Source organism: Macaca thibetana, chromosome 8, assembly GCF_024542745.1.
Source record: "Macaca thibetana thibetana isolate TM-01 chromosome 8, ASM2454274v1, whole genome shotgun sequence".
NCBI classification, from domain to species: Eukaryota; Metazoa; Chordata; class Mammalia; order Primates; family Cercopithecidae; genus Macaca; species Macaca thibetana.
The window spans coordinates 45,315,443-45,340,068 of NC_065585.1; the positions used below are offsets into that span (position 1 = coordinate 45,315,443).

Sequence of the window (24,626 nt, forward strand, 5' to 3'; positions counted from 1 at the left end):
GACTTTGAAAGGTGGGAAGAAGCGATTGAACCCTGGCCTGTAGAGGGGGAGCAGGAGTGAAACAGGGCCTGCTTGGTCTCAGGTGGAGGTCTGTTTTAAGCAACCTAGTGGACTGGGTTCTCTTCTCTGGGCTGGAGTCTGTGTTTTAGGAATCATTTGTGGGGTGGTTATAGAGAGAGACTGAGAGTGGAGAGGCTGACAATGGAGAGACCTGTTAAGGTACTATTGCTAAAAGCTGGGAGAGAGATGATGAACCAAAGGCCTGAAGCAGACCCTGGTCACAGAGGGAAGGGGCAGATTCCAGAGACGACCCTGGTCACAGAGGGAAGGGGCATATTCCAGAGACGTTTCTGAGGTATTTCTGACAGAAGCTGGTGGCCTACTGGATGTGTGGAGGATCAGAAAGAAAGGAAGACACTGGGAAGCAGTAGGCAGAAGGCAGGCTGGGAAACCACACAGTCCTGGGTTTGAATCCCAGGACCATTTATCCTGAGCAAGTTCACCTCTCAGAGCTTTGGGTAGCATCTACTTTTAAAGGATGTGACAGGGACTAATGACTATACCTGTAGAGAGCTTGAGATAAAACAGGCATTCAATATTATCTGAATCCATTGTATTTATGGTTTTTGTACTGGGAAAACAGGGATGACATTAACTGATGCAGAGACTCCAGAAGAAGCTGGCTTGGGGTAAGAAAAATGATCATCTTGGTTTCTGATGTGTTGATTTCAGATGCTTGTAGGATTTTCAGGCTGAGATGTCTAGTGGGAAGGCAAAAACACAGATTTGCATACTGGGAGTAATGTGGGGGCCGGAAATCAATTTCTGGGAGTGACTGGTGATAGGCAGTAGCTAAAGGTATGAGGTGAATTAGATATCCAAGAGAAGAAAGGAAGATGAATTTCTAAGTTGATCAAGGTAGGAAGGATCAGATAGAGATGAAAAGAAAACAGTAGGTATTCTGGATGTAACTTTTTCCCACTGTATACTTTTTGAAAACCATCTTAGGGAAATCACTACTCCTGAGTATCTTTGGAAACAGTTGTGACTCATCCAGAACAAACTGTAAACACATAGAAGACTCTAGACCAGGGCACCTAGCAGACATTCAGAAGTCAGTGCCAACTTGCTGGTAGCTGTTCTACTGTGCCCTGGAGTACTGGGAAGGTGAGCAAAATAAGCAAGAAGTCAAAATACCTGCATTACACATTTTATAAATCAGACATTCACCTGCATTGACTTTTTTTCTTTATAAAAATTCCTTAATGGAGGGTAGAGATAACTCTGAAAATTACTACCTGCTGCTTTAAGCTTCAGTGTTCAAGGTTACCTCTGTGTGATCTGCACCAAATGGAGAGATTACACATTTGAGTCCTGGTTCGTCAAGGCATTTAACAAAGTATGTTCTGATATTCTTGTAGATAATATCTTATATAGTATAGTTTAAAAGTGATTTTAGATGCATTTTCTTACTTAAGAAACATGGACTAGATGAGAGTAGAGTCTGGCTGAATGACCCCATGCATTCGGGGAGTGTCTAGTGATTCACTGCAGTATGTCGACCATGAACTTGTCCTGTTCAACATATTTATTAATGACCTGGACGAACATGTAGAATGCACGCTCACCACATCTATGGATGACATAAAGCTACCAGGGATACTTAATATGTTAGATGACAGCATCACAATTTTTTAAAAAGTGATTTCAACAAGCCGGACTAGGCCAATATCAACAAGACTTAATTTACTTGGGATAAATGTAAAGTCCTGTCTTTGGGTTCAAAAAGTCAGCTGTATTGCAAGTCATATGATAAAGACCTGGGGGATGTGGTTGACCACAAGTTCAGTATAACAAACAGTCTGAACTCATTAATAAAAAGCTAACTCAATCTTTTACTTTATTAATGGAAGCATAGGGAGGTAATAGCTGGTTAGACCACATTTGGAATACTGTGTGTAATTCCGGCTGCCAGATTTTTAAAAGGGAACATAACACCTAGAGTGTTCACATAGGGTAACTGTGGTGATGGGTGTGGAAATTGCATTTACTGAAGGAATGATTCAAGGAACCAGAAATGTTTGGCCTGGATAAGGGAACACTTAGGAAAGATGTTGGAGCTGCCTTCAAATAATTGTAGCGTTGCTGTATTTGAGGGGAAATAAATAGTCTGTGATGTCCCAGACGGCAAAACAAAGATGAATGAACGGATGCTACAGAGTAATAGTTTTCAGATTGATACAAGAGAAAATTTCTCATAGCCACCACTGGATAAGTTATGACTATTACACTGGGAGCCTTCTGGGGTGAGATGTCATAGAAGGGATTCTTGCATTAGGTAAATGGGGAGATTAGAAAATCTCTTCTATCCTGTGCTTTGATGAACTTTCAGGCAGCTAGTATTTGTAGCCAGGGCAAGACTTCAGAGGACAGACAAGTGGCCTGAGCCTGGTGTAGGAAAAACAGGACTGGACCACATGGGAGCAGATTTAGGCTCCAGCTTGCTCCTGCTTAGTTGTAAGTCACCTAGCTGATTCCTCTTTAAGCCTCAAATCTCTCATCAGTAAATAAACATAAAAATTATCACCCTATCTTAGAATTTTTGCAGTGATCAAAGGTTTTATCTTCCCTTTACTGCATTTATTGGTTACTCAAGTCCTTGAAGGCAGGAATTATGCCTTATTTAGGGCAAAGGGCTTGGCACCTGATAGGTCCTCAGCAAAACTTTGAACAAATGAATAAAAGAATGGAGACTGTGCCTGTGAAACACTTGGTAAATGGCACAGAGCTGTAGAAACATGAAGGACTATCATTCTCTCCTCCCCACAAAACAATCCATTTGCGAAGAAACAGCAGTGACAATGACCCGACTATGAACGTCTGTTAAGAGTCAAAGATCATGAGAATTTAATGGATCTTTTCAGAAGGGAATTTACCTGCAAAGGGATCATTTAAATTCACTTTCTGGGGTTCAAACTACTCACTCTTTGCAGTTCAATGGCTCAGCAAGTACTTTTCATAATGCAATGACTTCCCATGACTCATAAGATAAAAACCAAAATCCTTGATAGGACCCACGGGGCCTTGCCAGGTTTGGTCTCTCATTGCCTCACCAGCTCCCTCTCCTACCCTCTGTCATCTGGTGCTACAGCCGCACGGGCATTTAGTTCCCTAAAAGGACCACGTGCCCTCTGAACACTGAAGCTTCAAACATATTGCTCTTTCTACCTAGAAAGATTCCCTACTCTCTTGTCTAGGGAGAGCCTGTTCACCTTGAAGACACAGAGGCAAGGTCTCTCCATCAGAGACACCCTCCTTGACCTCTCAAACTTGTCTGCTGTACACCCACATAGCACAACTGTACCTTTCCTGCATAGCTCCTCGTAGTGCTTATAATACAACTACCCATGAGATTATTTATTATCTATCTCCTCCACATGTAAACTTGAGGGCAGGGGCTGTGCTCCATTTTTGTTCAGTATATTTTACATGGTGCTAGTACCAAGTTATAATGTCTGGCATACATTAGGAACTCAGTATTTGTTGACTGAATGAATGAAGCAGGCTTCTCAATGTTGTTGGTAGTTAAGTGGTAACTACTATGTTTTCTTTGTTCCTTGTTTTGACTTTTTCAAAATAACATTGCCTAATTCTGACAAAAATAGTTTCTGAGTATCAGAAATTAAAATCCTATACACTATGATAGGAGTCTGAACTATTTTCCTGGTAGGATCAAAATTATGACTTAAAATTATCGGTGTAAACTTACTTTTATGACTTTATTTATTGAGCACCTAAAGACTGTTTTTGTCCTAAAGTCAGCCTACCACCAACTATCAAATCATGCGTATGAGCACCAGGTGCCACCTTCAGGTCTCTGGTTGAATAACCATGAGATGTCTTCTGACCAGGTGTGAGCCAAGGATCCAACCCCCAAAAGCACGCAGCAACTTTACAATCAGTATTCTGCAGCCTACATGTGAGCAGGTCTTCTCAATAACTCTTGGTCCAAAGAATACTCTGTGAGATTATACAACTCCTCTGTGCTTATTTCCTCATGCAATCCATTTCAAAATTCTACAACATGAGACTATCTTATCTACACAACGGAAGCAGAGGGCTTGACTGAAAAAAGTTAAAGGAGTTTTCTTCCTTGCAGCATAATGGGCATTTTATGGTGTTTTGATTTTGCTTGTTAGGTCAGCTTTGAAATACACAGACCAAGGGCTGAGGAAGGTTCCTGGAAGACAAACTCCCTCCTCCAGAAGGACTGCTCCTTCCTTTCATCAGAGGACACAGCTCCCTTTGCTCCCCAGTGATTTATATGCCCTGGGATATTACTGAGGAGATGTCGGTGAGGGTCTGAAACAAATCTTCCTCCAGAGTAGGAAGTAAACCATGGTCTGCAGGACATATGGCACACAGCTTCTAAAAGATTAATGGGAACATGAGATTGCTGGGTCCTCAGACCACAATGATAAGGGTGTTGGAAAGAGCACCTCCTCTTAGCTTTGAAGTATCCCTGACTACAAAGTTTTGAGGAAATTTAGAGTGAATGGGAATCCCCAAAATAAGGTTTGACAGGAAGAATGTCTATCGTAAAGAATTCCTAAGTCAAATATAAGCAGGATTTCAAAAATCTTTAAACCCAGACAGGGGAGTTCAGGGACCCCTGAGAAGCTTGCAATATTTATTTTGTAAATTAATGAGACTGGGAGCATCTTCTGAGGCTGCATAGATCCCATGGGTTTTCACTGTTCAGCCCCTGAGCACAGCTGACAGAAAGCATGCCCCTGAGTAGTTTGTGGCCACTACAAATGCAGGTCTCCAGGGTGAGTGTGGCCCTCCAGGCCACTCAGCCATCCCTTCCTCTGTCTCCAGCCAGGTCCTTCACCAGTTTCCACAGCTACTGCTCTTCCCAGACACCTCCCTTTTTCCTTCTCCCCCTTAGCAGATCAGTCATTCCACACTTCACAAATACACTTCACAGGGGCTTTAATGAAATCTTGAGATGAGAAAGAATGTGCCAGGAGGACTGGGAAAGAGGGGTGGCAAGGAGTTTCATGTAAGGAAACAGCATGCATTGTGCTCAGAGCACTGGCTTTGCTGTCCGGTGAATCTGGATAAAATTCCAGGCCTTTTGCTTCCACTACATGCAAATTAGACCTAGGTACTTCTGGAGGTCTTAGTTTCTACTTCTCCCTCCGTGGAGATGATAGTCCCTAACTTGTATGGCTGTTGTCACGGTTAGATGAGAATGAACGTAAAGTGCTTAGAACAATGCCTCGTATGGAGTAAGTGATTATTCAATGATAACCATTATTATTACTGCAAATGCATTTATAACTTTAATATGTGGTTTGTCACCATTACAGTAGCCTACCTCAGAAGCTTGTTGCGAAGACCAAATGAACTAATAAATGTGAAAGAACTTTTCAAAAAAGTATGGCACAATATTATTCACTCATAAAAACAAATGAAGTTCTGATCCATGCTAAAACATGAACTAACCTTGAGAACATTATGCTAGGTGAAATAAGCCAGACACAAAAGGATACATATTTTATGATTCTACTTATCTGAGATGCTTAGAGCAGGCAAATTCATGGAGACAGAGACGAAGAAGAAGAGAGCTACCAGGGGTTGGAGGAGGGGAGAATGGGAATTACTGCTTACTGGGTACAGAGTTTCTGTTTGAAATGATAAAGAAGTTTCAGAAATAGTGGTGATGGTTATACAACACTGTAAGTATATTTAATGCCACTAAATTACACACTAACAAACAGTAAATTTTAAGTCCAGAAGAAAGGAAATGCTAAGTTCTTATGCTATTTTCAACAAAATTAGTATCACTAACATCCAGACGAAGACAGAAACAATTAAGACATTTTATCTGCTCAGGTTTTTAAACCTACTTCTATTTGTGGGGTTTTATGTAATAAAACTTCCATTTGTGGGGTTTTATGTAATAAAAATTAGTAATTTTAAAATACACATATTTATCCTAGTAATACACAAAAGAGGATTTGTATTATGACTATGCAAAAATCTGTACAGCTGAACTATGTTCTATCTAAATAAGCCTAACAATTTCATTTCCATTTCGACCTTGGATTAGATCCAAGATGGGCCTGCTTTTACTAAGTGCTCCTCTCTAGTCAATGGTTTTATAGTCTACTTTGCAGATACATGCTTGAGTTTGAGAATTTATAACTTAATGAGGATGTAAAAATGGATTCACATGCTCTTTCACACAAAGAAAAGATGTTCAGCATCTAGAAAATTATGTTTAAAAGTAGGCAACCAACAAAACCTCAGAAAAGGACATTTTTCTTTGGGTCTTGGCAGGAACACACGGCTCACTGACCTGTGTTCCCTGACTGTTGATGTCGATGGCATCACTCCACTCAGTTGTTACTTCATCTAGCAGTTCAACTCTCAAAAGGAGGCTCGGAAGTAAGTCTTTGGTCTTGCAGTCCGGATAACTGGAAATCTGATGATACAGTTCATGATGAATTGAGCACTCGGAGGGAATTTTTTTGCAATAAACCTCAAACTTCGGAATATCTGAAATTTTAAAAAAGGCATATCAGAATTAGCCCTTAAAGACAGAGACTTGGGGGACAGTAAACATAATGTGGCAAAAGAAACTTCTCAAAAAGAGATGATTAATACATCTATTTAAATATTTTTTTCACAGGATCACAGGTAACTACTAAACCAAAAAACCCCAGAAAAAAAATACACATTTAGTATTATCTAAATTTGACATTATAAAACATACCTTTAATGTTTTCCTTTATAAGCACTGTTACTGGACATCTGTTGTGGATAATTACTCGAGGACTAGGGTCTTCTGAGAGGGTTAAGTAAGTCACTCCAAGGTGTTCTTGATATGTCAGCACTATAGCCCTAGAACAGAATCAAGTCAAATGACAGATATGTTTAGGAAAAAAAATGAATGCTTTCTCTCCTGGAACATGTTTATTTAGATTTGCAACATTCAGAACTTGAAAATATCTCTTTTATAACTCAGGGGAGCTTTCTTTTCTGACAATAGTAACATATTTATAATATTCATAAAATGTGAAAAAATACTTAAAAGCAAACAAAATAATTCTATCATCCAGAGAGAACTATAGCTAACCTTGTGCTAATATTTCCTGTTGTTCTTTTCCCCCCCAATGCATATGTGTGTTAAACTCCTTAGCCAGGCAGGGTACCTTCTTCTTCCTTAAAAGTGCTTGGTAGTCTGTGCATGGTGGCTCACGCCTATAATCCCAGCACTTTGGGAGCCAAGGCAGGAGGATTGCCTGAGCCCAGGAGTTCAAGACCAGCTTCAGCAAAAGGGCAAAACCCCATCTCTACAGCAAAATACAAAAATTAGCCAGGTGTGGTGGTGCACACCCAGCTACTTGGAAGGCTGAGGTGGGAGGAGGATGGCTGGAGCCTGGGAGGTTGGCTTAAGCCTGGGTGGTTGAGGATGCAGTGAGCCATGATTGTGCCACTGCACTCGAGCCTGGGCAACAGAGCAAGACCCTGTATCAAAAAAAAAAAAAAAAAAAAAAAAGCTGACCTGCTTTTCAAAGGACTACTAGAGAATTTGGGTGCTTGCTCTTTTTTCTAAAGGTAGGCAGGCTGATAATGTTTGCTGTCAATTTCTATATTCCCATCACACCTTAAAAAATGTACATTTTGATTAGCAGGAGCAAAGCTGTATTATTTGGAGTTAGAAAACCAACTGTGTGAGTACAGGTTGCCTTCTGTGATGAAGAGAGAGAAATTTTCCTATTTAGATTACAGACTACCACAAAGAATATTTCATTGAAGCAGGAAAAAAAAAATTACTCTGAAGCCTAAATTACATGGAATGATTGTCAAAATTAATCAAAGAAATCAGATAATTTGCCAAATGTGGCCCTCAGCTGACTAAAAGGGGTCAATAATGCTCTAAAAAGCTTCCATTTGCCATCCATCTTATTTGCCAGTGTGAGTACTTCCCAAAGATTGTATTTGTGTGAAATGTCAAAGTGAATGGTCCGTTAGCATTTGGTAAAAGCACATTAATACCACCATCTAATGTGTGCTATTGGTTGAATTGAGGGAAGGAAATAGATGAGGAGATGGGACAGCACGAAATAAATTCATTTTCAGAGTACAGTTCTTGGATAAACAGCAAAGTTCCTTTCCCAGCCTAATTTTAAAAGAGCTACGCGAGCCAACCTCAGATAATTTCTTTTTGATAGCCAAGAAGGCTGGGGCCAGGACTCAAGTATGGTACTTTCTGTCCAATATCTAGCTTAGTATTTATAGATAAGATTAAATTATACTGTAATTATCAGAATTTTAAGCTTAATTTCCAAATTAAGTTTAGTTTCAAATTTTGTTTTTTTAAAAATGTTTTGTTTATAGACATAAGTTCATATAACTTTCAAAAACACCCTTAAACTCACTATGCTTAACATCTCCAACCAGAATGTAAGGATAACCACTCCTCTACAGTGTAAGAGATGACAAATGTTTGTAAAATCAAGGATTTTGTGAATACTGTGAAAGAAGGAGGGATGTGTGAAGAACAGAACCTTGCCATTATGAACAACTTATTTAAAATATTACTATTATAAATCTCTCTTGTCTTTTAAAATGTTATATCAAAAGAGTTAGCATTGCTAAAATCTCAAAGCCTATAAATTCATAATCATGAAAATAAGGTACTTCTCATAAGGGCACAATATGTTTTCTTTTGCAGCTGTTATATATACTATAAATAAGTTATTCTTGAGAGCTACAGAAGGGATATTTTACATGCAAAACAACCACATAATGGAAGTCCAGTATGAACAAACCATTATACATCTCTGGCTTGATTCTGTGGTTATTTGCATAACTGGTAATCGGTCATTGGAGCAACTTGCGTGCAGGAACAACCACAGAACAGAGTCTTCTGTGACTTGTGTTTATCTAAGTTATCTCTCTTAATGACTTTTTGAGAAAAATTCCATTTTGAAGTAAAGTATAATATGGGAAAAGAAAAAGGTTTTCCAACTTGACTTGCTCATATTTTAACCCTTATTTCCTATAACTCACAACAGGTAATTTTTTCATTATGATATGATCTTTTCATACAATGCTATTTGTATGATCATACATATGATCTTTTCATATAATGACATTCTGTGGTACAAGTACCATCATTTCCCCCCAGCGTAAGCTCCATAAGGGGAAAAATCTCTTAAGTAGTATGCTGGGACAAGCCATATGTGATCACAACACTTGACTCACTGTATACAATGTCTAGAAGTCATTAAAAATAAAGCCTAGTATTACATATGGGGAGCACTACAACCATTCTCTCTCTCGGCATCTAGATGAACAGCTAGACTGACAAGCAAAGAAGAAAGACATTTATACAAACATAAAATACCTGGTACAGAATCCATTTTCCCGGAAATTCCCAAGGGGTACTGCCACACTCTGTCTGGGAAACTCTGGTCTAACTATAGCTGGCAGGCTCCAGCACTGTGAGCTGTCAGCACCTGGGGCAGGAGAAAAGCCCAGCATGATCTGTTTCTGAAGCAGGGATGCATCCAGCACTGACTGACTAATGGCAGGCATCAAGTCCCAGCAAGGAAGGGAGCTGGATTTCATAGCAGGCTGCTCTCCACCTGGGCAAATGCTAAAAGTAGCACTGTCTGGAACATGAAAATACTAAAAAAAAAAATGCAGAGAGCACATTAGCTACAGTAATACAGCAGAATTAGACTTTTTAAAGCATATCTTCTTTTCTTTTCTTTTTTTTGGGACAGTCTCACTCCATCACGCAGGCTGGAGTACAGTGGCACCATCTCGGCTCACTGCAGCCTCTGCCTCCCGGGTTCAAGCAATTCTCATGCCTCAGTCTCCCAAGTAGCAGGGACGACAGGCACACGCCACCACGCCCAGCTAATTTTTGTATTTTTAGTAGAGATGGGGTTTCACTATGTTGGCCAGGCGGGTCCTGACCTCAAGCGATCCACCCGTGTCAGCCTCCCAAAGTGCTGGGATTATAGGTGTGAGCCACCACGCCCGGCCCCGTAAAGCACATCTTCTAAGACACCATCTATAACTATGTATTTTCAGAAAAAGGCTGGGTTGGGGACATGGGAATATTATGAATCCTGTTTCCATGAGAATGTCCTAATGAAAAAATTAGAAGCAGTGAGAACACCATGGATGCTCAAGTCCGTTATACAAAATGGCGTAGTACTTGTACATAACCGTGCCATCCTTCAGTATAATTTAAGTAATCTCTGTATTACTTGTAATACTTGATAACATATAAATGCTATGTAAACAATTGTTATATTGTATTTTAAAATGTGTATTTTAAAATAGTAGTATTGTTAGTTTATTTCTTCCTGAATATTTTTGGTCCATGTTTCGTGGAATCCATAGCTATGGAACCTACGGAGACAGAGGGCTGACTTTAGCACAATGCATTATAAGCTTAAAAGTATAAGACTTTTATCCTATTTGATTAATTTAATATAATTTTTAGGAGCTGAAAGTAGGAGGTAAAAGGGCAGACAAAGGTAAAGAAAGATAATACTTTCCTATAAGACAGTTTCAATAGCATAAAACAATAACATACCACTTAACATTTTCTGTTTTTAAGTTCTCTTAAAACCTCTCCTTACGGCTGGGTGCCAGTGGCTTATGTCTGTAATCCTAGCAATTTGGGAGGCTGAGGCAGGTGGATCATGAGGTCGGGAGTTTGAGACCAGCCTGGCCAACATGGTGAAACCCCATTTCTACTAAAAATACAAAAATTAGAGGGAGTGGTGGTGGACACCTGTAATCCCAGCTACTCATGAGGATGAGGCAGGAGAATCGCTTGAACCCAGGAGGCAGAGGTTGAAGTGAGCTGAGATCGTGCCATTATACTCCAGCCTGGGTGGCAGGGTGAGACTCCATCTCAAAAACAAACAAACAAACAAACAAAAAACTGATTCCTGGGCAAGTTGGCTGAATAGGAACAGCTCCGGTCTGCAGCTCCCAGCGAGATCAACACAGAAGGTGGGTGGTTTCTGCATTTCCAACTTAGGTATGTGGCTCATCTCACTGGGACTGGTTAGACAGTGGGTACAGCCCAAGGAGGGTGAGCAGAAGCAGGTTGGGGAGTCGCCTCACCTGGGAAGCACAAGGGATCAGGGAACTCCCTCCCCTAGCCAAGGGAAGCCATAAGGGACTGTGCCGTGAGGGACGGTGCTATCTAGCCCAGATACTATGCTTTTCCCAGGGTCTTTGCAACCCACAGACCAGGAGATTCCCTCCGGTGCCTATACCACAAGGGCCTTGGGTTTCAAGCACAAAACTGGGCAGCCGTTTGGGCAGATACCGAGCTAGCTGCAGGAGTTTCATTTTGTACACCAGTGGCGCCTGGAACGCCAGCGAGACAGAATCATTCACTCCCCTGGAAAGGGGGCTGAAGCCATGGAGCCAAGTGGTCTTACTTAGCGGATCCCACCTCCACGGAGCCCAGCAGGCTGAGATCCGCTGGCCTGAAATTCTCACTGCCAGCACAGCAGTCTGGAGTCGACCTGGGATGCTCGAGCTTGGTCGGGGGACGGGAATCCACCATTACTGAGGATTGAGTAGGCAGTTTCCCCTCACAGTGTAAACAAAGCCTCCAGGAAGTTCGGACTGGGAAGAGCCCACCACAGCCCCGCAAAGCCACTGTGGCCAGACTGCCTCTCTAGATTCCTCCTCACTGGGCAGGGCATCTCTGAAAGAAAGGCAGCAGCCCTAGTCAGGGGCTTATAGATCAAACTCCCATCTCCCTGGAACAGAGCACCTGGGGGAAGGGGCGGATGTGGGCGCAGCTTCAGCAGACTTAAACATTACTGCCTGCCAGCTCTGAAGAGAGCAATGAATCTCCCAGCACAGTGATCAAGCTCTGTTAAGGGACAGACAGCCTCCTCAAGTGGGTCCCTGACCCCTGAGCCTCCTGATGCGGAGACACCTCCCAGCAGGGGTCAACAGACACCTCATACAGGAGAGCTCCAACTGGCATCTGGTGGGTGCCCCTCTGGGATAAAGCTTCCAGAGGAAGGAACAGGCAGAAATCTTTGCTGTTCTGCAGCCTCTGCTGGTGATACCCAGGCAAACAGGGTCTGAGGTGGACCCCCAGCAAACTCTAGCAGAACTGCAGAAGAGGGGCCTGATTATTAGAAGGAAAACCAACAAACAGAAAGCAATAGCATCAACATCAACAAAAAGGACAACCACGCAAAAACTCCATCTGAAAGTCACCAGCATCAAAGACCAAAGGTAGATAAATCCATGAAGATGAGGAAAAACCAGCACAAAAAGGCTGAAAATTCCAAAAACCAGAATACCTCTTCTCCTCCAAAGGATCACAACTCCTCACCAGCATGGGAACAAAACTGGATGGAGAATGAGTTTGACAAAGTGACAGAAGTAGGCTGCAGAAGGTGGGTAATAACAAACTCCTCCGAGCTAAAGGATCATGCTCTAACCCAATGCAAGGAAGTTAAGAACCTTGATGAAAGGTTAGACGAATTGCTAACTAGAATAACCAATTTAGAGAAGAACATAAATGACCCGATGAAGCTGAAAAACACAGCACGAGAACTTTGAGAAGCATACACAAGTATCAACAACCGAATTGATCAGGTGGAAGAAAGGATATCAGAGATTGAAGATCAACTTAATGAAATAAAGCATGAAGACAAGATTAGAGAAAAAAGAATGAAAGGAACAAACAAAGTCTCCAAGAAATATGGGACTATGTGAAAAGACCAAACCTACATTTGATTGGTGTACCTGAAAGTGACGTGGGAGAAAGGAACCAAGTTGGAAAACACACTTCAGGATATTATCCAGGAGAACTTCCCCAACCCAGCAAGACAGGCCGACATTCAAATTCAGGAAATACAGAGAACACCACAAAGATACTGCTCAAGAAGAGCAACCCCAAGACACATTATTGTCAGATTCACCAAGGTTGAAATGAAGGAAAAAATGTTAAGGGCAGCCAGATGGAAAGATGAGGTTACCCACAAAGGGAAGCCCATCAGACTAACAGCAGATCTCTCTGCAGAAACCCTACAAACCAGAAGAGAGTGGGGGCCAGTATTCAACATTCTCAAAGAAAATGTTTCAATCCAGAATTTTATATCCAGCCAAACTAAGCTTCATAAGTGACGGAGAAATAAAATCCTTTACAGATGAGCAAATGCTGAGGGATTTTGTCACTACCAGGCCTGCCTTACAAGAGCTCCTGAAGGAAGCACTAAATATGGAAAGGAAAAACCAGTACAAGTCACTGCAAAAACAAACCAAAATGTAAAGACCATCAACACTATGAAAAAACTGCACCAACTAATGGGCAAAATAAACAGCTAGCATCATAACGACAGGATCAAATTCACACATAACAATATTAACTTTAAATGTAAATGGGCTAAATGCCCCAATTAAAAGGCACAGAGAATGAATTGGATAAATAGTCAAATTGGATAAAGAGTCAAGACCCATTAGTGTGCTGTATTCAGGAGACCCATCTCATGTGCAAAGACACACATAGGCTCAAAATAAAGGGATGGAGGAATATTTACCAAGCAAATGGAAAGCAAAAAAAAAAAAAAAAAAAAAAAAAAAGCAGGGGTTGCAATCCTACTCTCTGATAAAATAGACTTTAAACCAACAAAGATCAAAAAAGACAAGGGCATTACATAATGGTAAAGGGATCAATGTAAGTAGAGCTAACTATCCTAAATATATATGCACCCAATACAAGAGCACCCAGATTCATAAACCAACTTCTTAGAGACCTACAAAGAAACTTAGACTCCCACATAATAATAGTGGGAGACTTTAACACCCACTGTCAATATTAGACAGATTAATGAGACAGAAAATTGACAAGGACATTCAGGACTTGAACTCAGCTCTGGACCAAGTAGACCTAATAGACATCTATAGCACTTTCTACCTCAAATCAACAAAATATACATTCTTCTCAGCACCACCTAGCACTTATTTTAAAATTGACCACATAATTGGAAGGGAAACACTCAACAAATGCAAAGGAACAGAAATCATAACAAACAGTCTCTCAGACCACAGTGCAATCAAATTAGAACTCAGCATTAAGAAACTCACTAAAATCCACACAACTACATGGAAATTGAAGGACCTGCTCCTGAATGACTACTGGGTAACTAACGAAATTAAGGCAGAAATAAATGAGTTCTTTGAAACCAGTGAGAACAAAGACACAATGTACCAGAATCTCGGGGACACAGCTAAAACACTGTTAAGAGGGAAATTTATAGCACTAAATTCCCACATCAGAAAATGAGAAAGATCTAAAATCGACACCCTAACATCACAGTTAATAGAAATAGAGAAGCAAGAGCAAACAAATTCAAAAGCTAGCAGAAGACAAGAAATAACTAAGATCAGAGTAGAACTGAAGGAGATAAAGACACAAAAAACCCTTAAAAAAAAAAATCAATGAAACCAGGAGCTGTTTTTTTTTTAAAGATCAACAAAATAGATAAGACTGCTAGCCAGACTAATAAAGAAAAGAGAGAAGAATCAAATAGACAAAATAAAAAACGATAAAGGGGAGATCACCACTGATCCCACGGAAATACAAACTACCATCAGAGAATACTATAAACACCTCAATGCAAATAAACTAGAAAATCTAGAAGAAATGGATGAATGCATGGGCACATACACTCTCCTAAGACTAAACCAGGAAGACGTCAAATCCCTGAATAGATCAATAACAAGTTCTGAAATAGAGACAGTAATTAATAGCCTACCAACAAAAAATGCCCAGGACCCTATGTATTCACAGTCAAATTCTACCAGAGGTACAAAGAGGAGGCAGTATCATTCCTTCTGAAACTATTCCAAACAATAGAAAAAGAGGGACTCCTACCTAACTCATTTCATGAGGCCAGCATCATCCTGATACCAAAACCTGGCAGAGACACCACAAAAAAAGAAAATTTCAGGCCAATATCCCTGATGAACATTGATGCGAAAATCCTCAGTAAAATACTGGCCAACCGAATCCAGCAGCACATTAAAAATCTTATCCACCAAGATCAAGTCGGCTTCATCCCTGCAAGGCAAGACTGGTTCAACACACACAAATCAATAAATGTAATCCATCACATAAAAAGAACCAATGACCAAAACCACAATTATCTCAATAGATGCAAAAAAGGCCTTTGATAAAATTCAACACCCTTCATGCTAAAAACACTCAATAAACTAGGTATTGGTGGAACATATCTCAAAATAATAAGAGCTATTCATGACAAACCCACAGCCAGTATCATACTGAATGGGCAAAAGCTGGAAGCGTTCCCTTTGAAAACCATCACAAGACAAAGATGCCCCCTCTCAGCACTCCTATTCAACATAGTATTGGAAGTTCTGGTTAGGTGAATCAGGAAAGAGAAAGAAATAAAGGGTATTCAAATAGGAAAAGAGGGAGTCAAATTGTCTCTGTTTGCAGATGGCATGATTGTATATTTAGAAAATCCCATCGTCTCAGCCCAAATCTCCTTAAGCTGATAAGCATCTTCAGCAAAGTCTCAGGATACAAAATCAATGTGCAAAAATCAGAAGCATTCCTATATGCCATTAACAGACAAACAGAGAGCCAAATCATGAGTGAACTCCCATTCACAATTGCTACAAAGAGAATAAAATACCTAGGAATCCAACTTACAAGGGATCTGAAGAACCTCTTCAAGGAGAACTACATGCCACTGCTCAACAAAATAAAAGAGGACACATACAAATGGAAAAACATTCCATGCTTATGCATAGGAAGAATCAATATTGTGAAAATGACCATACTGCCCAAAGTAATTTATAGATTCAATGCTATACCCATTAAGCTACCACTGACTTTCATCACAGAATTAGAAAAAACTACTTTAAACTTCATATGGAACCAAAAAAGAGCCCGCATTGCCAAGACAATCCTAAGCAAAAAGAACAAAGCTGGGAGCATCATGCTGACTTCAAACTACATTGCAAGGCTATAGTAACCAAAACAGCATGGTACTGGTACCAAAACAGATATATAGAACAATGGAACAGAACAGAGGCCTCAGAAATAACACCACACATCTACAACCATTTGATCTTTGACCATCTGATCTTTAACAAGCAAGGGGGAAAGGATTCCCTATTTAATAAATGGTGTTGGGAAAACTCGCTAGCCATATGCAGAAAACTGAAACTGGATCCCTTTCTTACACCTTATACAAAAATTAACTCAAGATGGATTAAAGATTTAAACTAAGACCTAAAACCATAAAAACCCTAGAAGAAAACCTAGGCAATACCATTCAGGACATAGGCATGGGCAAAGACTTCATGACTAAAACACCAAAAGCAATGGCAACAAAAGCCAAAATTGACAAATGGGATCTAATTAAACTAAAGAGTGTCTGCACAGCAAAAGAAACTATCATCAGAGTGAACAGGCAACCTACAGAATGGGAGAAAAATTCTTGCAATATATCCATCTGACAAAGTGCTAATATCCAGAATCTACAAGGAACATAAACAAATCTACAAGAAAAAAACAAACAACCCCATCAGAAAGTGGGCAAAGGATATGAACAGACACTTCTCAAAAGAAGACATTTACGTGGTCAACAAACATGAATAAAAGCTTATCATCACTGGTCATTAGAGAAATGCAAATCAAAACCACAATGAGATACCATCTCACATCAGTTAGAATGGCAGTCATTAAAAAATCAGGAAACAACAGATGCTGGAGAGGATGTGGAGAAATAGGAACACTTTTACACTGTTGGTGGGAGTGTAAATTAGTTCAACCATTGGAACACACTGTGGCAATTCCTCAAGGATCTAGAACTAGAAAAACCATTTGACTCAGCAATCCCATTACTGGGTATATACCCAAAGGATTATAAATCATTCTACTATAAAGACACATGCACATGTGTGTTTATTGCAGCACTATTCACAATAGCAAAGACTTGGAACCAACCTAAATGCCCATCAGTGATAGACTGGATAAAGAAAATGTGGCACATATACAGCACAGAACACTATGCATCCATAAAAGAGAATGAGTTCATGTCCTTTGCAGGGATATGGATGAAGCTGAAAACCATCATTCTCAGCAAACTAACACAGGAACAGAAAACTAAACACCGCATGTTCTTGCTCATAAGTGGGAGTTGAACAATCAGAACACATGGGCACAGGGAGGGGGACATAACACACCAGGGTCTGTCAGGGAGCAGGGGGAAAGGGAAGGGAGAAATACCTAATGTAGATGTCGGGTTGATGGGTGCAGCAAACCACCATGGTACATGTATACCTATGTAACAAACCTGCATGTTCTACACATGTATCTCAGAACTTAATTAAAATTAAATTTAATTTAATTTTAAGTATAATTAAAAAAAAAAAAAGGAAAACATCTAAGAGGCAATGGAGAGAGAGAAAAAACAAACTCTCCTCTCAAAATATAACTATTCATTTTAACTGTACAAAGAACTGAAATTTAGATTTATTTTCCATATATTCTGCCATCAAGATGTTAACATAAATGAGCTAGTACATTTCTACATTTATTCTCCTCAAAACCACAGAGCTCACTGCTCGCAGATCCACGGCTCAGTTAGGCCCTAGTCTTTTGCCTGCATGTCTCCCCCAGGCACTGCAGCCTGTGAGACAGATGTGCTTTTCCATGTGACCCAGGAGCCAGTCCTCAGGACTATGTGTCTGCTTGTAGGAGTCTAGTGAGCATGCTAGAGGACTGGGCTGGAGCCTCTGTGCAGATGGGGCACAGGCAGGACTAATCCAGCAGTGTGTCAGGGCCTCCTTCTTGGTAGGATTTCTGCTCATTAATTACCTTGGAAGCAGTGACCATGACATTCATGGTTTTAATTATAACAAAAATAAGTGAATTTCTCTTTACCTACGTTCAGGGTTAGCTTTTCATTTGCTGTAGGTTAAAGAGAAGTTGATCCTATTTATTGTTTCTTTATCAAAACTTAGACAAAAGAATCATGTTATGATTTGCTTACCTCCTTTCTAGAAAGGGGACTGGAGACAGATAGCTGTGGTTTATAAAATATTTGATATGGTGTATTGTTGATTATTGTAGTCTTGTCTTCAATCTGAATAATTTGTATACCTTGCTGTACCGTGGAGGAAATGCAGAACTGACATAACTACAAGATAATTGAGAAAAAAGTAATTTTGACAATACTGTAAGGCATATTAAAATCTCTTGAGTACTCCTAAAAGGTTATTTTATCTAATTGTCTACCAGGACAGTACCAATTTTACCGTTTTTTTTCCCCAAAATATTTAATGGTGTTCCTTTCAGTCTCAGAAATGTTCTGGCTCCTGTTGGTATTCAGTCTACAACATGGTGCTTTAGCAACCCCGTTACTTTTGCTGCTGTTATGTAGTGACAGATAAAAGACTTGTTTTCCGCTTGTTTGACCAATAACATCATAAAATGTTTATTTAGAAAGCAGGTATATGTAAATAAATGCCACTCATCTTGGCAGAATTCCACCCAGCCTCCCTCCTCCTCCTCCTCCTTATGGTCTCCCAGCAGCTACCTCGCTAATGACTATGATGAACCAAGGAGAGTTCTAAAAACTTCAGTAATGACAACGAAGACAGTAAGGATTGACCTTCATATATTGCAATATTGTGTTCTACTAGTTTCAAGTGCTGTATACATATTAACTCAAAAAATTCTCACAGTACCTACATGGGGGAGTTACTATTATTAACCCCATTTTACAGAAGAGGAAAGTGAGGCACAAAGAGGTTAAGTAACTTCCCCAAAGTCACAAAGATGAATAGGGTCTAACTAGGGGGTTGGAACCCATGCAGTCTGGCTCTGTGGTGCTGCTCTTAACCACTACATGTATCATTTCGTTACCTTACCATGTTATGCAAGGAACTGATGCTCAGAGAAGATGTTTCTTGCTTCAACATACCCATCTAGTTAATAATATCAGAACACTGGTTTTCAAAGGGTGGTCTGGGGACCCACAGGGGATCTCTGGGCATGGGGTCTCATGGTCAAAACTATTTGTATAATAATAGTAAGATGCTATTAATCTTTTACAATTGAATTCTCTCATGAACATACAGTGGAGTTTTCCAGAGGTACATAACATATGATGTTATTACTGTGATAGCTAATGGAATATATCTTTGTATATTCTTGTGTTTTAAAAGTTTCTGTTTTAATTTCTAATCTGGTCAATATTGATATAACCCACAGAAACAAAAGGTCTTTGGGGGTAATCAATAATTTTTAAGAATATAAAGGGGTCCTGAGACTAAAAAGAGTATAAAGAGGTCCTGAGTCACTACCAAAGCATAATGAGACATCAATATGTTTTCCAACAGTACATTCATTGATTCACAAACATTTATTCAACACTTGCTGTGGCTACTTTGTTAGGTGCTAGAGGTATTGGGTGTTGACTGAATATTATAACATTTTTTCCAGGTTTTGATGGTAGTTCTCAACTTACAACTATTCAACTTTGGGTGATTCATGCTTACAGCTCTTTGCCATTTACACCCATGTTACAGTACTTTGGCTGTCAGAGTATAAACATGTGTTGCCCAGACAACTCTGAGGAAATGGATACCAGCCTTGAATGCTGAAGAAAGACCAATTTCTTTGTATCAGGGAAATTTATTTTTTTAAAAGTCACCAAATGACCCTAACTTTTCTCAAAAGACTTTTCAAAGACACCTGTCAAAAATCTAACTTCTCCCCTGAAAAAAGTCATTCTGAATTCTACTACTTTGATGAAGTATCCCTTCTTTTTCTAATTTGGGACAGCTAAAATAATGATGATATTAGAAGTATAGCATAAAACTTCTGCACGGTACACTGTGATATTGTACTTTCATAAGTGATGTGATTAGTTATATTATTCAGCTAGTTGGTTTTAATAGACTTTAGATTTATGCTGAAAAGCACATACCATTTATATTTAAATAACTTACGTTTTTTGTATCTATCTCTAAAACATGGACACCAGTCCACTGTTCAAGAATATAACTTCCTCTTATAACCATGGTTCTAGGGGAGATTTAGAATTGATCCACATAATTTTGCTCAGGATGTCCTTTCCAGAAATATAACCTTTGCTGCAGGAGGAGCCTTTGTCCTTTCACTCTATGCTCAGAATGTTAGTGACTCTACTTTCTGCTCTAAAGAAGGAGGCCAAGTACAATTTGTGGATATTTTGGAGTAAGTTCATTTTCTCCCCACATACTATAAATCAAGTGACTGCTGAGTATTCTGAAATAGAACAATTATTGGATAAATTATGTGACACAGCTTTTATCACTGGTAAAGAAAAAAAAGCACTGTAAAACAGAGAGGTCTAAGAAGTTAAGAAATCAAATGTTTTACTATTACAAATTGTTTAGAACAAGTAATATGAAAAAGGTATTAAAAAGAAAAAGGCAGATTCATTTCAAACAGGTTAAGGGGATGGCATGCTATTTCCTCCCAGCCACACAGACTTTGATCTTACCTTCTGATGTCCTGGAAAAGCACCAAGTCTTACTTCAGTATCAACAAATGCTTCTTCATCCAATGTCACAACTTCGCCATTACCTCCATCTTTCCACTTTGGAGATGTCAGGTTATGGACCAGTTTAATTGCTACTGACTTGTGCACAGTGTTTGTATTTGCCCAGTATATTCCAATTTGAAAAGCTTCCTGGAAAAATAATGCCTCGATTATTTTCTTAACTTTGATATTTTTTACTTCAATCCTCAGGCTGTTTTAAAAATATTATATAATAGGTCTACTAAGGCAACCAAATATCCCTCCATGGTTTTTTTGTGTGTGTGTGTGTGTGTGTTTGTAATGGCAACGTACATTTTATTTTGGCTCCCAATGTATTTTTATTTTTGTACTCACAATGGAATTCATATTTACGGGAGGGAGGGGAAAACCAAACCCAAACAGTGACTACCCTCTAAATACCAAAGGCTTTAAAAACTGAAGGTTTCATCTCATTTGACAAGAGAATAATATCTAACATTAGGTCCACATAGGTCAACATTCCAATTCCATAAGGTAACATCATCTGATTTTACAAAAAAAGAAAAAATGCAATTGAATAAAGATGTTTATGACCTGGAGCTCAAAAAAGGATTCTGAAATTGTTCTCTATCAGAAAGACATTGTATTTAGGAGTTCCTTTTACTCTATTTTTTTTTTTTTTATAGATTTGTGTGTCTTCTTGAAACAGACTAGCCTTATGAAGAAGGTTTTGTGACAGCATATAAAATCTTCCTGTGATATTTTGGTTCGCAATTAGGTTTCTCTCTGTGTCAGTAATCATTCCATATTGTTATAATCAACAACTGGGTAGACATCCATAATTATGAACATCCAAGTCCACTTATAAAGGAAAAGGGGCCCTGACAAAAACAGTTGCTCTGAAATCCTCAGTATCTTGCAGACTGCAGAGAATTTCCTGAAGAACACCAAAGAATACCTAGGGTATGGATAAGCACACATGATGGCTATATTTCCTTAATATATACTGATAGACCAGCCCGAATACTTGTCAAATATCCTATGCCAATGGAATGAGAATGTAACTAATCCAAGTTATCGAATTTAATGGTAACTCAAGCACCAATAGTGTTGATGGTTTTCAAAAAAAAAAAAGACATCAGAAAAGTCCTTGAATATTCAAAGACCATTCCATACCTCTTACATATGCATCTAAGAAGAATTTTTCACAACTGATTCATTCTGTGAAGATCATAAACACAACTTTACAATAAAATCTACTTGTTGAGAGATAAGAATTCATATTAATTAAAAAAGTTTAGTACCTGAAAATTAGGAGGAATAATAATTTTGCCAGCAGGAACCTGTAGAACAATGTTCTCTCCTTCAAATAGCCAGAGGTCCCATTTGGACTCATTGATAAGCAGGGCCCAGGGCAGAAGTTCTATCAACAAAGTTCTAACATATGGCTTCCAGATTGACAGCTTCACTCGCATTGGGCTATCCCACTGACTTAGCTGTTCATTCCTGTTCCAAACACCACATCCAAGAGACTCAATGAAATATGATAACTTTAATATTTGTGAAATATGTTTAAAGATTCCAAACACACCATGTTCCTGCATGATACCTCCTCATACCAGAATCTTTCAATTCTAAATTTGCATGCAGGAGAAAGCAACTTTTCATGCAATTATGATCTAGATCATGAATAAAGAAATCTACAAAATACACCTACTAGATGATAAAAGGTAAGAATCTGACACATACATGCACACACCACTTATGGTATTTAATATTTTTGTGAATGATCATTTGTTAATATTGAGAAATTTTTGTAGAAAAAGATCACTGAAGAATGTTACCTGTCAGAATCCTTCTTATTATAGGGCCATATGGGTTGAAGCGACTTTTCTGGCCCATAGAATTCGTCAAGGATCTGATTAACTGTGCCTCTAGGGTGTACCTTAGTGGCTATTTGCTTAATGAGGGATGTTGAGATGGGAACTGCACAATCTGAAGGATCATATTCTTCTCTAGGAAATTGAAAGAAAAACCAAGAATAAATATCAGATTTCTAAAGTGGTCTACAATTTATTGAAAAATATCTAACTACACATGTATTACAGACCAACACCTTTTTGGTAGATAGAGTCCATTTATGGGACAGTGTGTGGATGATCTGGGCCCTGGCTTTTCCTCTTTCTTCCCCCACCCCTCAATTCCTGGGTGTTGATCTCTATTCACATCTTCTTTCACTACAGAAGTCATGTGTCAATGAAATAGAAATTAAAATTTCTGATGATTCCTCTTGATTATATCTATGCTTAATGAGAAAGGCTGATTTTTATCTAAAACTACAGATGAGAATAAGAGGTCACTAGGCAGGGCAATTTTAAAATAACATTCTCATAAGATAAGAAATCATACAAAAAACTCCCTCCACCCCATCTTCCCACCCACCTCCTACCCTCCCCAGTGCAAGGTTACTTTTCTACTTAATTTCTCTTAGGAAAATGTAGGGAAGGATTTTTCTAGTACCTTGCTTGGAATGTCAGGTGATGTACAAGGTCAGGTTCTATGTTTTGCAGTGGTTTTTCCTGCCCTTTTCCTGGAATAATTTGTGTTTCACTCAATCCCAGACTCCTTTTCTCCAAATGTATGATAATGGGGTCTGGAAGATGACTCTTCATGATAAAAAGAGGGCTGAACACAATCTATAAAAATAAAAGGACAGAACAACTTTCATATTTGCTTTGTTGCAGTATTCCAGCTGTTTGATGCTGAAACAAACTTGCAATAAATCTCTTCCCTAGGTCACTCTGACCTTAATTTATTTCAGAACAGGAAAGGTCAGAGTCATATACCATATTTTAGGATTGGGAAAGCACTCACCATTCGTTGTTGCACTTGAGAGTTGGGTTCTAAAGTCAAAACTGTGCACCAGACATAAATAATGGAACTGTTTGAAGATGGCACCTGCACATGAAATAGAAACGGGTCCTATTGAGTACTAAGCAGTTTACTAATTAATCAAAATAAGGCACAGATATATCCGTTTGGAAGATTAAAAAGAGTTTAAAGTTATAGAGAAAAAGCCATTATTTAAAAAAAACTAAGCAAAACCAGACTTCATTATGGCATAAAGCAAATGTGCAGTGAGTCGACGGGGCCAACTCTTTCCATAAAGACAGAGATTGCATAAGGAGAGATATAAGACTGACTGGCAAAATGAAAGAGAATTTATCCTTTATGGGAATGAAAGTGATGATGGTAAAGACTGAGGAAGAGATAAAGTAACAGACCATCACAAAAATCCTTAAGTGAGGAGGATACCACCCCCGGTCCCACCCCACCCCTAACCCTGGGGCAGCAGGATCTTTTTCAAGATATCACTTGCATCTGGGAGGGACAGAGTCTTGGCTGTAAGAACTACTGGAACTGATACAAATGTATTGTCATGGGATGGGGAGTAAACAGTTTGAGAAGTACTATTCAAAGCCTTTCTCCCCCCTTTTTTATATATCACTTTTTAATAAATTAAGTGCTGTACAAGTAAAGAACATTTTGAGAAAATTTCAATGTTAAAGCTGCTCTACTCTAGATTGAAGTTCTTTTCAAACCTGAATGACAATGCTGTATTCAGGGGCTTTGGATTCCAGGCGCACATCTCTTGACCAGTCTTCATCTCCTTTGGCCTTCACACACAGCTCTGTCAGTTCATTGTTTTCTAGTATATATGAAGGCAGTTTCTGTTTGGCTGTGAGGCAGTCAAAATGTTCCCGAACTACAGCTTGTCCATCTTGACCAATGTAATGCTGAACGACTTTTAGTTCTATGCTTTGAGACAAGTAACTACAGATGATCTGTCTTCCACAGATGATAATCTAAAAGACAGTAAGTACATAAGTCTTCATCAATTCAGACTTCATTAACTGGAAATATGTTATCGATCAAACAAAATAAACTATGTTGATGTTAATGGAAAGAAAATGAAGTAATTAGCTTAAACAGTACAAGAAG

The 24,626-nt window shown here is 39.2% G+C and overlaps 1 protein-coding gene across 8 annotated transcripts in view; it reads right to left on the reverse strand.

The window, feature by feature from the left end:
- The window catches only part of VPS13B (vacuolar protein sorting 13 homolog B), an 859,202-nt gene that overhangs the window by 35,178 nt on the left and 799,398 nt on the right, over window positions 1-24,626 (reverse strand). For all 8 annotated transcript variants that reach the window (XM_050801187.1, XM_050801183.1, XM_050801189.1 and 5 more), the window contains 10 exons: window positions 24,227-24,490; window positions 23,499-23,582; window positions 23,145-23,320; window positions 22,469-22,639; window positions 21,929-22,130; window positions 20,607-20,795; window positions 18,108-18,254; window positions 9,425-9,708; window positions 6,785-6,912; window positions 6,368-6,567 (listed from right to left, as the gene is read on the reverse strand). In XM_050801187.1, coding sequence (XP_050657144.1) covers window positions 6,368-6,567; window positions 6,785-6,912; window positions 9,425-9,708; window positions 18,108-18,254; window positions 20,607-20,795; window positions 21,929-22,130; window positions 22,469-22,639; window positions 23,145-23,320; window positions 23,499-23,582; window positions 24,227-24,490 — 1,845 coding nt within the window. The remainder of the gene's footprint in view (window positions 1-6,367; window positions 6,568-6,784; window positions 6,913-9,424; window positions 9,709-18,107; window positions 18,255-20,606; window positions 20,796-21,928; window positions 22,131-22,468; window positions 22,640-23,144; window positions 23,321-23,498; window positions 23,583-24,226; window positions 24,491-24,626) is intronic.